This window comes from Zophobas morio, unplaced genomic scaffold (assembly GCF_036711695.1).
Source record: "Zophobas morio isolate AGI-343-1 ecotype UQ-CSIRO unplaced genomic scaffold, CSIRO_AGI_Zmor_V1 ptg000049l, whole genome shotgun sequence".
Lineage (NCBI taxonomy): Eukaryota > Metazoa > Arthropoda > Insecta > Coleoptera > Tenebrionidae > Zophobas > Zophobas morio.
In genome coordinates this window covers 2785976-2800185 of record NW_026972154.1, presented here as the reverse complement: position 1 = coordinate 2800185, position 14210 = coordinate 2785976, and the positions used below count along the sequence as shown (strand labels likewise).

Below are 14210 nucleotides of genomic sequence, written 5' to 3'. Positions count from 1 at the left end.
TCTGGTTGGCAAGTCTGTAGTTATAGTAAACAATGACGAAAACGTCTAGATTAATTAAATATATAAGTCAGCATATATATGTATGTACATAAATAATGTAAATATGTAGAGTAAACATAATATAGTTTAGTGAAACTCAAGAAAAAACTTAATTCCTAGAACCACAGAATATTTTTATGTTGAATTTAGGACTACATCTAAATAGTTAGACGTTTGACGAGTACAGTTTACTTGTAACAAATTCCCTAGATTTATTTTGAATTTTCTTTCAAAACATATCATTTTTCCGGAAATAACTTCGGGATATTAATCTGTGTCGAATCCTACGTGTTGGAAGCTTCTTCAGTCAACATAATAAAACTTTATGTCAGTTCTGTTCATTCAATAAAATGTTCGATTCTGGTTGTTCCGAGACCTCAAGTAGGTGTCGTAATCCAAATTTTCGTTCGCATAATTATTTCGGCGAAAATTTAAAATAAAGCGTGATACAATTCTTTATCGCACTTTGTGTGTTTTTATTTTAATTTCGTGTGGTTTCAATCATAATTCGTAACAATATGTCCGCGGCTATTTTTGTCGTTGCATTATCTTGTCATTTTGGCATTTTGCCTACGCGGTAGTTTATTTTCACATGAAAACTAAAAGAAAACGTAACGATATTTCAATTATACGATTCTGGTTATAAATAGAGCCGAATGCAATATTTTTACTTTTTGCTCATGTCGCAAAAATATACAGGTTTGATTTATCTGTGGTTTTTGTAATTTAAAATAATTGGATGGTGACAAACTTACGGCCGTATTTTCTGGTTTTATTAATTTTTAATATGCTTTCGTATTTGTAGGATTGACAACTGTTTTTCGCAGCCTTTTATTGCGTCTTTAAATTTTCGTGTTTCAGCGGGGTTATTTTTATTTATACATTAATTTTATTGTATTCCGTTGTTTTTACAACTCTTGGCTGAAAGTAAAATTTTAACGCGGAAATAACCATAGTGTGCAAATTTTCTTATTTTCATTGAGCTGTGTTGGTTTTTTTGAAATTTGTACTTTTTTTGCTTAATTTTCGTAGTTATTTTCTAAACTCGGTGATGGTTTTTTCTGAATCCTAAAATATTGAAATGCTAAACTGTCAAAATTATGTAATTTTCGGTAATTTTGTTGGTTAAAAATTTTCTACTTGTTTACCATTGAACATTGGATAGAAAAACAGTCAATAGTTTGTGGGGTAAACATATTTATTTTTTCTGCATTGAGGATTTTTAGGCAACTTTTAAAAAATCTCATTTTTTTTCTTAGCTTTCATATTTAACTGAATTTACAACAATTCCTGGAAGTGTTGGCCCCCAGCTTCGATACATAATTGACTCGGCGTTTCATATTTTCAAATACTCGTGTAAGAACTTCCGCAGAAACACTTTCACACTCTTGTTCATTCTCATTTTTAGATCTCCAATTGTATCCATTGATTGTTAAAAATAGTGTTTTTCAAACCGGAAACAAGAAATATCGAAAGGTGTCAAATCAGGTGATCTAGGTGGTCTATGTGAGAGATGATTAAACGGTCGTCGTAAAATTCCCCTAGAAAGTTCAGACTTGTTTGAGGTGGATGAGCTGTTGCGCTGTCATGCTGAAAACATCCATTATGCAAATCTTCAGGATCAAGCTGGTCAATAAATTCCTGCAGTATGTTCTGTTATCACGCAGCTGTAACTGATTTGCTCTTAATGCTGCCGGTCTTATGAAATAGTTTTATCACATAACTGAGTGTCCTTTAAAATTAACTCTCAGACAAGTATGTAGCCGTAAAAGAACTGATTTTTGTCGAAAATTGGAAAAACAACAAACGAAACGAATTTGATAATTCGATGGAGTTGACATTTTTGTAAAGACATATTTTGAATTCAATTTTTGTTTGTTCGAAATTAAATACAGAAAACAATATTTTGTGTGTAGATATGTTATTGGATCAGTATTTCCGAATTTCTGAGCTGTGATCGAGAGATATGATTGAGATTTAACTAAGTACTGACTCAGCAAATATTTTTCGCTCTCCTCGGTATTTCATTAATATTAGAAATAAAAAAAGTTAATGACGAAGGTTGTACGGTTCTTTGAGGATCAGGCACTCAAATTAGTTTTAAATATACAGAGTGTTCTGTTTTTAAGGCTTAACGCTCAACTTAGTTTTTTCAAATGGAACAGCCTATATGTTTTTACAGATTGCTCTTCTTAGGATTTATAATCACAATTTATTTTTGAAGTTTCATTGCGACGTTGCCACGTTATTCGAATTTCCTTGAAATTCACAAAAAATGGCAATAGGGCTATTTTTTATATAGTATGTGATATGATATTTTCTAGAGATGTATGATATTAACAGTGAGAAAAAAAAAAAGAAAAATTAAAACAATCAAAAATTCGAAAAATCGAGAAATCTAATAATAGAAAAATCGAAACCTTAAAAAATCGTAAAACCGAAACATTGAAAAATCGAAATATCGAACAACTGAGAATCGAAAAAAAGTAAAATTTAAAAATCGAAACATCGAAAAACTGGTAAATCGAAAAACCGAGAAATCGAAAAATCAAAAGATCAAGAAAGCGTGGAGTCGAAAAGTCGAACAATTGAGAAACCGAAATAAGCCAAAATCAAAAACTCGAAAAGTTAAAAATGGAACAATTTATAAATTGAGAAATTGACAATCAAAATATCGAAAAATCCAAATCTCGATAAATCGAGAAATCAAAAAACTTAAAAATTCGAAAAATTGAGAGATGGAAAGATCCAAAGAACGAGAAATCGAAAAGTGACGAAGTCGAAAAATCGAAAAATAGAGAAATCGACAAACAAAAAGTTAAAAGTTGAAAAATTGGAAAAGCGGAAAAACCAAAAAACGAAAAAGGGAAAACTGGAAAAACTGAGAAACCGAAATAAGCCAAAATAAAAAATTGAAAAACTGAGAAATCAAAAACCTGAACAATCAAATCTCGATAAATCGGGAATGAAAAATTAACAAATCGAAAAATTGAAAAACAGAACATCTAAAACCAGGAAGTCAAAAAATAGAAAGATTAAGAAATATTGAAAAATTAAAATATCAAAAAATCTAAAATTTAAAAATCCAAAAATTGAAATAGTAAAAAGGTAGACACATCGAAAAACCCAGAAGTCAAAAATAAAAAAGCCGAAGAATTGAAATATTGAAAAATCCTAAAACTGAAATATCTAAAAACTGAAAAATCGAAAAATCAAAAAAGTGAAGTCGAAAAATAGAAGCGTTAAAAAATCGAAAAATTGTATAATCAAAAACTTGAAAAATCAAAAAATTAAAGAATTGAAGGACAGGAAAATGGAAACACTCGAAGGTCAAGAAATGGGAAAATCAAAACATCGATTATTTGAAAAATCGAAAAATTGGTAGTTTGTAAGTCAAATTTGAAAAATTAAAAAATCGAAAATTTTACAAAATGACAATTGAAAAACAGAAAATCTAAAACCGGGAAGTTGAAAAATCAAGAGATTAAGAAATCGAAACATTTGACAAATTCGAAAAACTGAAATATCGAAGAACTGAAAAGAAAAATCGAGAAATCGAAAAATCTAAAATTTTAAATATTGAAAAATTAAAATATCAAAAAACTGGAAAATCTAAAATTTAAAAATCGAAAAATTGAAAGAACGACAATTGAAAAACAGAAAATCTAAAACCGGGAAGTCGAAAAATCGAAAGATTAAGAAATCGAAACATTTGAAAAATTGAAATATGAAATTGAGCTGAAATGAAAAATCGAGAAATCGAAAAATCTAAAATTTTAAATATTGAATTAAAATACCAAAAGATTGAGAAATCTAAAATTTAAAAATCGAAAAAGTAAAAAGTCGATACATCGAAAAATCCAGAAGTCAAAAATGGAAAAGTCGAAGAACAGAAATATTGAAAAATCCCAAAACTGAAAAATGAAAGAAAAACTGACGAATCAAAAAACTGAAAAATCCCAAAACTGAAAAATCCCAAAACTGAAATATCCAAAAACTGAGAATCTAAAGAATCGAAAAATTGAGAAATCGAAAAATCAAAAAAGTGAAGGCGAATTATCGAAACCTTAAAAAAATCGAAAAATTGAAAAATCAAAAACCTGCAAAATCGTAAGATCGGAAATTTGAATAATAAGTAAACTGAAAAATCCCAAAACTGAAACGTCCAAAAACTGAGAAATTAAAAAATTGAAAAATTGAGAAACCGAAAAACTTGAAAATTCAATTAATTGAAAAATCGACAAACTGAAAATTCGAAAGTTGAAACAGCAGAAATTATGGTCGAAACCGGTTCTCAGAAGACGAACTGTAATTCGTGTGACCTAAATTAAAGTGAAGGAAACAGTAAGCAGTTTGCAATATTCTGGTAAATCTAGTGTCAATTTGTCGAAAGTAAAACGCTTCGTTAAAAATATTATGACATTTTTTCTAGTTAATTTTATTCCTAGTTAGAAACAAACACTGTTGCCAACATAAGTCGAGGAGTCCTCAACCGTCATTTAATTTAAACTATGACGCTTCTCTATGTCCTCTGGTTTTACTTTCTTTAAAAAAAGACAGGTGGGGTCTCCGAGAAGGTTTCACATTCTTTAGAAAAAAAGATAGTTGGGGCCCTCGAGAAGATTTCACCTTTCTTAAAAAAAAAGACAATTGGGAGCCCCGAGAAAGTTTCAACTTCTTAAAAAAAAGACACTTGGGGCCCCCAAGAAAGTTTCACCTTCTTTAAAAAAAAATTCGTATCCCCGAGAAGGTTTCAACTTCTTAAAATAAAGACACTTCGGACCCCTGAGGTTTCACTTTCTTAAAAAAACACAGATACAGCTCCCGAAAAGATTTCACATTAAAAAAAAACAGTTAGGGCCCCCGAGAAGGTTTCATCTTCTTTAAAAAAAAGACAGTTGGGGCCCTGGAGAAGGTCTAACATTCTTTAAAGAAAGTACAGTTAGGGCCCTTTAGAAGGTTTCACTTTCTTAATTAATAATTTATCGTGCTTACAATAACTTTAACACGTCTGCAAGATTTCAAAGTATTCAGTTTTGCAATTCTTGATTTATTCAATAAAATAAATTGACTGATTCATTAATTTTTTTGAGACACCCTGTGTAAGCAAATCTAAAAAAGATTATTATTAATTAAGCCACAATGGAACAAATGTTTTGGAGATGATTATTATTATTCTTATTTGATCATAGTTAAATAAAAATTTAATTTGATCAATAAAAAGTTGGTCGAAGGCTATAAGTATAATCCTACAATTTTATGATAACCGCGGTAAAGTAAAAACCAGAGGCATAAATAACACCCCTTGTCCTTCAGCACTAGGTAATAGCAATCTGAAGCTCAAGTGTTAATTTATGTTTATACATGTTTCACATTAAAAAAAAGACAGTTGGGCCCCCCAAGAAGGTTTCACATTAAAAAAAAGACAGTTGGGGCCCTCGAGAAGGTTTAACGTTCTTTAAAAAAAATACAGTTGTGGCCCTGGAGAAGGTTTCACTTTCTTTATGGGGATATTAGCAAAATTTGACAACAATTGGTCCAGCAGAGTTTCGGAAATTACATGTCTAATAAAAATGGATACAGATAGACACACGGAAACGGGTCATGAAACGTCGAGAAAATACAAAAGTGGTCATTCGTCCGATGGACTCGATTACAATACTTCCTTCGCTCGGGAAGTAAAATTAATAAAACAACTGGAACAACGTGGCAACGTCGCATCGGAATTTCACTAATAAACTAAGTTATGAAACCTAGGGAGATGCTAATGAAAATATGACAAAATATATTGTTATGTGCTGTAACACTCTGTATAGTGGAAAATAATTTTAATGTGAAAATAACTATACAACTTTAGTCTTCACACTTTTATCATCTCTAATAATAATAATTAATGAGTAGAGAGCGGATTTCTGTCGGGCTAGACAAGGCCAAACTCGGTACGGCTCGTACGGGATGGGAATTTATTGCAGTTACCGGGTGCACTTCGTTTATTTGAGATTAGAATAACGCTGCTTCATTGCACTCTGCTGTTAATTCCAGTTCTCATTTACTTAGCCGTTTGATTAATAAATCGTTATTTGTATTTATGGAATCAAGTGAGAATTAAATTCAGTGATTACCTATCACCCGCTACTGAGTCCCGGCGATGCAGCGCGTCCCCACCTATATCGTGACGTAGCCCGACAGAAATCCGCTGTCTAGTTAAATATCAAGAACCACGCGTTTAGTGATTCACCCTGTATAACTATTACTGATTTTTAACAGCCTTAACTATATTTTATAATGATTGTTCTAGATGTAATGTATAAATATTTTTTTTATGGAATCACATATTTTTTTACTTATAACTGATAATACACACAGGGTCTGTTAATTATATAGCTGAGTAGCGTGGAATCTAACTATAATTAGCTATATAATGGATTGGTCCACTTGTACCACTTAAAAAAGTTTTAATTATCTTCAAAAACAATTTATTTTCGTTCAAAAATTATTCAGTATATGCTTTTATTAGGTATTACATTCCGTCTATAACTATAATTATTATTGATAATTAATAATTGCAGTTATAAACACGAGTAATTGTTCAGTTATTATAAAATATTGATAATAATGATATAATTGAGTGGCAGGCCAAAACATTATCTAAATTATAAAATAAGAAATGTTTGAAAAATATTTTTCATGCATTCTGAATTTGAATGTACAGGGTGTTAATTATATAATTATCGAATAAAAAATTGAATAAAGTTTTTAGGTTTGTTGAAGTTTATTAATGATAAAAAAATGTTAGGAAAGAAAAAATTTAATCAACTTTTAGAACTAAGTTAAAACAGCTTTAAGATGGCGGAGATGAGAATTTTTAACTATGACCATTTTTTACACAGAAACATCCTGTATATTTAAAATTAATTCTAAGTTTTAAACCTAAATATGTTCAACTAAACAACGAAAAAACCTGATTTTGCTTTTTTTTTTTTATTTCATAACATTTGTTATTAATTATTTATTGTGGAGACCATAACTAATATATGTACAATTTATTTAACTGATTTTAACTATCAGTTAAGCTATACCAGGTCTAAAAATGGTAATTTTCACCGCCAGTTTTTATTGTATTAATAAAACGTTGTTTTTACTTTTGTGTTTACAGCATTTAAAATTTCTTTAAGGAAGAATGCGACTCTTCCTATCTGATGAAAACTGAAAAAAAAATGTTTTTGCGATTGAAACGTTTCTTCATAGGAAAATAACATAAACACTTTAACAATAACCAGTATTTGTTCTTCATCAAAGTTGTCTTTAATTGCTACATAAACTAACTATAACTGATAATAATTTGACGTTTTATTAGTGTAATTAAGATTATCTGACACATTTCTCGCTTTTAATAGAGACAACATTATTACTTTTTTGAGTTAGATGTCGATGAATTTTATTCACACTTATTTTTTTCCTGGCGTTCGTTAACAACAAAGAAAGTGAAAATTAAAAAAAAGAAGGAACAACTATTTAATCAAAATTTGTTTTTATAAGATCTTTGTGCTTTTTAAATAAAACAGTGGTTAAAATATACAGTGTGGTGCTTTTACATTTTACTGTTTGTGAGATTTTGGAAACCGTAAAAATGTGAGGTATGTTAGATTATGTGGGAGAATCTTGCCGTATTTTTTGTCGATGAAGTGATGAAATTTACCATTTTTGACATGTTTTAAGTTTCTTGTTGTGGAATGAAGTCTACACAAATTAAGAAAAAAAGGCAAAATGTAGCCCTGCCCACCCGCCCTATCTCAATTGTGATGACTTTTTCTTATTCGTCGTGAGCCAAGAAGGAGGAGCTTAACTGCAAAATCCTTATTTCTCTACGAGGAATTAAAAACATGTTTTTTGAGTATCGTGTTGTTCAAAGAATACTATATATATTAAGAAAAAAATAAAGCCAAATATTAGGCCCCACCCATACCCGCCCCAATCTCAATTTTCAATTGTGATGAATTTTTCATTCGTTGTCAGATCGAGGGGCGGGGCTTAATTGCAAGATCCATATTTGTCTACTAGAATTTACATTTTAAATATGTTTTAAGTTTTTTGTTGTGAAAAGACGAGTACGTATATTAAGAAAAAACGCAAAATATAAGCCCCGCCCACTCGCTCTATCTCAATTGTGATGATTTTTTTTTAAAGAGAGCCAAAGGAGCCTTATTTTTCTTAATATATATGGTATTCTTTGAACAATACGATACTCAAAAACATGTTTTTAATTTCTTGTAAAGAAATAAGTATTTTGCAGTTAAGCTCTGCCCCCTTGGTTCACACCGAATAAAAAAAATCATCATAATTGAGATAGGGCGGGTGGGCGGGCTTACGCTTACGTTTTGCCTTTTTGTTTTAATATGTGTAGACTTCTTTTCACAACATGAAACTTAAAACATGTTTAAAATGGAAAATTTGTATAAGCAAATATCGATTTTGCAATTAGGCTCTATGTGTACTGTTTATATAATCATAATAAAAAATATAGAATGACTTTAGTTTCATTATTTTAATTGTTAAGTTAAATACACTTCCGCGTTTATTTGACTACCTAATTAATTTAAGAATCATTTAGATTCATTGCTAATTATCTACTATTAAAAATTATTTGATCAACTAGCTATAATTGTATTTTTATATCAATGAAGAGCTAATAATAGGATTGTTACTCTGTATATGAAATAATATCTTCTAAGAAAGGATTATATTTTTGAAGCAGGATACAATAAGATAATTAAGTTATGCGTCACGGAATATCAATTGCACATTATCATTTTTCACTAATTAGCTATGATTGATTTTTTTATATATTTTTAAATTTATTTTTCAACTGTAACGGATATAACACCAACTTGTAGGCGTCGTAAAATCCAGCACACAATCGTCCGCGTTTAGTCTTGATAACACTGGCTTTCACTAAAAAGAACACATTGTATATGTGTGCTATTATTAAACCAGTAATCTCAAGCATTGTAAAAAAAAGCTATTAAACGTCACCCAAATAATTAACAGCTATTAAAAACATTTTTTTTAAATGAATGAACTTCCCATATCCATCCTATCATGTTTTTCCAACCGCTTCGACACACAAACATTTGTACAGATTACCAGTGTTTATGTAAAGAAACGTATCAGTGTAAACAAAGTTCGGAAGAAGAGTGAAGATTTATTTAGAGGACCTTGCCCGACCCATTCATCCATTCCCATCCCGAAACACTAAATCTAGCGAGCTCAGAGGGCTGTTTTCTTCCAGAGCGACAAGCCAAAAGACGCTGAGAAGAAGTCCGAGAAGAGCAAGCACCGCGAAAAGGGCGGCGGCGACGCGAAGAAAGCCAAGAAGCCGAAAAAGGAGAAGAAGGAGAAGAAAGATAAAGACGGCAAGAGCAAGAGTAAGAAGAAGCCGACATCTGGATACGAAGAAGCGCTGGGAATTTCAACACCTAGCAAAGAATTTCAGTGATTCCGTGCCCGGTTCAATACTCGTTTTTCTCTCTTTCTAATGTATTTTTTGTGTTAAACAGCTTGGATTTATGTTATCGAGATGCAGAGGATTCAGTTATTCACAAATCATTTTATAATCATTGGAAATTATAATTAATCATGTTATTGTAATATTGTTTATTGAAGAAGCGATAAAGAAAACTAAATCATGTCGTTTTATTAATTATCAAAACATCGGTTTATCGTTTTCGACATTGTGTGGATGGGTCATGGGTCGCGTGATACCGAAGGTAGGTTATGGGCGATAAGGCTAATGGGAGGTGAGTGGCTTTTGGGTTATCCCATGTCGTTTCAGTCGAGACGAAAATTTTACTTATCTACGATTATTCGGATGAGTTGTCGGAATCTATCGGTTGTTCGTCCTCGTCGAAGTCGTTGAGATGGGAGAGACTTGGTTGTTTTGTGGACTGTTGGCTTGAGTAAAGACAAGAAAAATGACAGAATTTCACTTGCTGCATACATTTTCTTTTAAAATTTGCAAACATTTTAAAGTCTCGTATTTTTTTATAAATTTCTTATTAAACTTTAAAAAATTACATTCAAGAAAGAAAAATACAGGTCGAGAAATTTTCCATTTTCCACTGCTGGAATCTTGTAAACGAGAAGTAAATTCGATTATACTAAAAAGAAATTTACAACCTTTCAATATTTTCAGTAGTTTCATCATTAAAATTTCACTGTGTGTAATATCAATTAAGATCCAGTTTTTTATTTTTTATTAGTTACAGTTCACAGTGTAAATTTTCACTTCAAAATAAAAATAGGTTATTTAAAAATTACATTCAAGAATTAACAGTCAAATATGTACCAAAGTTATACTGTTCATTAAGTAGCATAATTATACTAAAATTGTGTTAGACTGTACAGAGTGTTCTGTTTTTGAGGCTTTTTTTTAAGGAAACTATCTTTATATTTTTGCTTTATGCTGATTACCCCCTTTCCAAGATTTTCAAATAACCGAAGAATCCTCACGTAAAATGCCTAAATAAAAAACAGGTTTACAAGACAAAATATCGCTGTGGACGTCTAAAAAGATTTTTTCTAAAGTTTGTGGAAAATTTCTCATTTCGTCTCTTCCGTATTTCTCATTTGTCATTACACATTGTTAATTTGTCATTCCGCATAACTTATTTCTTATTTGTCATCTCTTCTTTCGAATTTTTCATTTCGTATTTCTCATTTCTTAATTGTCATTTATTATTTGTCATTTCTTGTTTCACATTTTTCAATATCATTTCGCATTTTCATTTCTCATTTATAAATTCTCATTTCCCATTTTGCATTCTTATTTCGAATTTCATGTTTCGCATTTCTAATTTTTTATTCTGCAGTTCTCATATTGCATTTCTCAGTTCGCATTTGTTTCCATTTCTCATTTGTCATAAGATAAGATATTGTTGAATAAGAAAATTATAATTCATAATTCCACAAGAGTTTATTATGTTCAAATTTTTGAAACGTTTGTGGAAAATTTTTCATTTCAAATTCTCATTTCACGTCTTTTATTTCACATTTTTTCTCATATCGTATTTCTCGTTCCGCATTTTGCATTTTGCGTTTCCCATTTTGTGTTTCTCATTTCGCATGTGTGTTTTCTTATTTCCCATTTGTGATTTCGATTTTCATATTTCTCCCTTCTCATTTCTTATTTCATATTTTTTGTTTTGGATTTTGCATTTTTCATTTCGCATTTCTCATTCTTATCTCGCGTTTCTTATTTCTCATTCAGCATATCTAATTTTTCATTTCGGCCTTCTCATTTCACATCCCTCATTTCTCGTTTTTTCTCATTTCTCATTCCCCATTTCGAATTTCCCATTTTTTATTTCGCGGTTCTCATTTCGCATTTCGCATTGCTCATTTTGTATTACTCATTTCGCATTTTTCATTTATCATTTCTAATCGCTCATTTTGCATTACTCATTTCGCATTTTACATTTCTCATTTCGCATTTTCATTTCTCATTTCGTGAGTCTTATTTCGCATTCTTCTTTCGAATTTTACATTTCACATTTGTTCCCATTTCTTATTTATTATAAGATATTGTTGAAGAGAAGAATTATAACTAATAATTTTTTTTTGCTATTCTCATTTCGCATTTCACGTTTCACATTTGTTCCCATAAGATATTGTTGAATCGAAGAATTATAAAATTAATAATTCCATTATGTGCGTTTTTTTGCTAAGTTTATTGAAAATTTTTCATTTCGCATTTATCAATTCGCTTTCCGCTTTCTATCCTTTCTCATTTTCGATTTCGTATTTATAATTTTTCATTTTGTACTTCTCATTTCGCATTTCTCCTTTGTGATTTCGCATTTTCATTTCTCATTTCGCTGTTCGTATTAATTATTCGCATTTCTCATTTCATATTTCTTTCACACTCCTCATTTCACATGTCTCTTTTGTCGTTTTGCATTTCTTATTTCAAATCTCGCATTTCTTCTTTCTCATTTCACATTTCGCATTTTTACATTCGCATTTATCATTGCTTATTTTACATTTGCCATTTATTATTTCGAATTTCTCATTTCTCATTCCTCATTTCGCATTTCTCATTTCATTCTTCTCATTCGCATTTTTCATTTCGCTATTCAAATTTTGCATTTTTCATTTTGCATTTCGTATTTTTCATTGCTCATTTCGCATTTATGATTCCGCTTTTATCTATTCGCATTTCTAATTATTTAATTTTCGAATTTCTCATTTCGTATTTCTCATTGTTTATTTCGTTTGGATTTTCGCATTCTATGCTTTTTCACTTCTGATTTTATATTTATAATTTTTCATTTCGCAATTCTCATTTCGCATTTTCATTACCCAGTTCACATTTCTCATTACGCATCTCTCATTTCGCATTACTCATTTTGCATTTCTCATTACGTATTTTTCATTTCATATTTCTCATTTCTGATTCCCCATTTCGCAAAATCATTTCTTTCTCTGCTATTCTCATTTCGTATTTGTTTGCATTTCTTATTTCTTGAAAGATATTGTGGAATAGAAGAAGAATATTTAATTAATACATAGTTCCAACATGTGCACGTTTTTGTTAAGTTTGTTGAAAATTTTTCATTTCGTATTTATAATTGTCATTTCACACTACTTATTTCACACTTGCCTTTTGTCATTTCGTATGTTTTCATTACTCGATTAGCAATTCTCATTTCGTATTTCTCATTTCTCATTCCTTATTCCTCATTTCGTATTTATAATTTTTTATTCCGCATCATTTATTTTTTATTTTTGTATCATTTGTATCATTGCTTGTTACACATTTTTCGTTTCACATTTCGCATTTTGCTTATTTTTCATTTCTCATTTCGCATTTTGCTTATTTTTCATTACGCATTTCTAATTTCGTAAGTATTATTGTGTATTTCGGGTTTATCATTATACATTTCTAATTTTTCATTTCATATTTCTCGTTACGCATCTCTTATTGCGTATTTCTCATTTTGTGCATTTTGCTTTTCTTATTAGGCATTTTTCATGTTGTATTTCTCATTTGTCAATTTTCATTTACATTTAACATTCCTCATTTCGCATTTATCAATTTTTATTTCGCATTTTTCTCTTCCCATTACTCTTCTTTATCATTTCTTGTTTCACATTTTTGATTTCTCATTCTGCACTTCAAATTTCTCATTTCTCATTCCCCATTTCGCATTTATCATTTCTTGTTTGGGGTTTCTCATTTGTCTTTGTCATTTCGCATTTTCATTGTTCATTTACATTTATCATTTCGCACCCCTCATTTGCATTTCTTACTAGCTTATTACGCATTTCTCCCTTTGTAGTTCTCATTTTTACTTCCCGAGCGTAAGCAAAGGAAGTATTGTAATCGAGTCCGTCGGCCGACTCTCTACTTTTACGTTTTCTCGATCTTTCATGACCCCTAGAAGACGAAGAAATAGGTCTCCCATTTCCGTCTGTCTGTCCGTCTGTCCGTCTGTCCGTCTGCCCCCGGATTTTTATTAGACAGATAATCTCCGAAAGTACTCGACCGATTGTTGTGAAATTTTGTACTTATATTAAGAATATCATGTAGATGGTAAAACGCTAACCAAAATTTGTCTAATCATCCCCACCACTAATGCGATGACGTCACTTCAAAATTGTACATAGTAAATGGGTTTTCAATTGTATAAAATAACATAGTCCTACACATGTAGTTTACAACTCCGAATCGACTTTTCACCCGAAACGTCCAGATTTTTGGAAAAAAAATCAAAATTATAAAACAACATTTTGAAATTTAATTTTTAATCTGCTAACCAGAATGCTTTGAAATGTTGCAGATGTTTTAAGGCTATAAAGAGCATCATAAATCTTTAGTCAAAAAATATTTGCTTACCCCCTCCAAAAACTTGATGACGTCAGCTCAAAAGTTTGTGGAATAAATCATATCTAAAATGTACAAAATATGATGAGTCTGTACTTGTGATCTATCACTCCATTCATATTTTTTGGATTTGCATATACAGGGTGACTCAAAAAAATTAATGAATGCGTAAATATATTTTATTGATTTAATCAGGAACTACAAAACCGAATGCTCTGAAATCTTGCAGATGTTTTAAGGTCATAAAGAGCATAATAAATGTTTAGTCAAAATATATTTGCTTATCCCC

The 14210-nt window shown here is 30.4% G+C and overlaps 1 protein-coding gene across 2 annotated transcripts in view; it reads left to right on the top strand.

Annotated features, from left to right (window-relative positions):
• LOC135142684 (AP-3 complex subunit delta-1) overlaps nt 1-9722 on the top strand; it is a 38275-nt gene extending 28553 nt beyond the window's left edge. For both annotated transcript variants that reach the window (XM_064074436.1, XM_064074437.1), the window contains exon 13: nt 9329-9722. In XM_064074436.1, the coding sequence (XP_063930506.1) occupies nt 9329-9535 (207 nt within the window). In that variant the 3' untranslated portion in view covers nt 9536-9722. The remainder of the gene's footprint in view (nt 1-9328) is intronic.
• Nucleotides 9723-14210: the final 4488 nt, after the last annotated feature.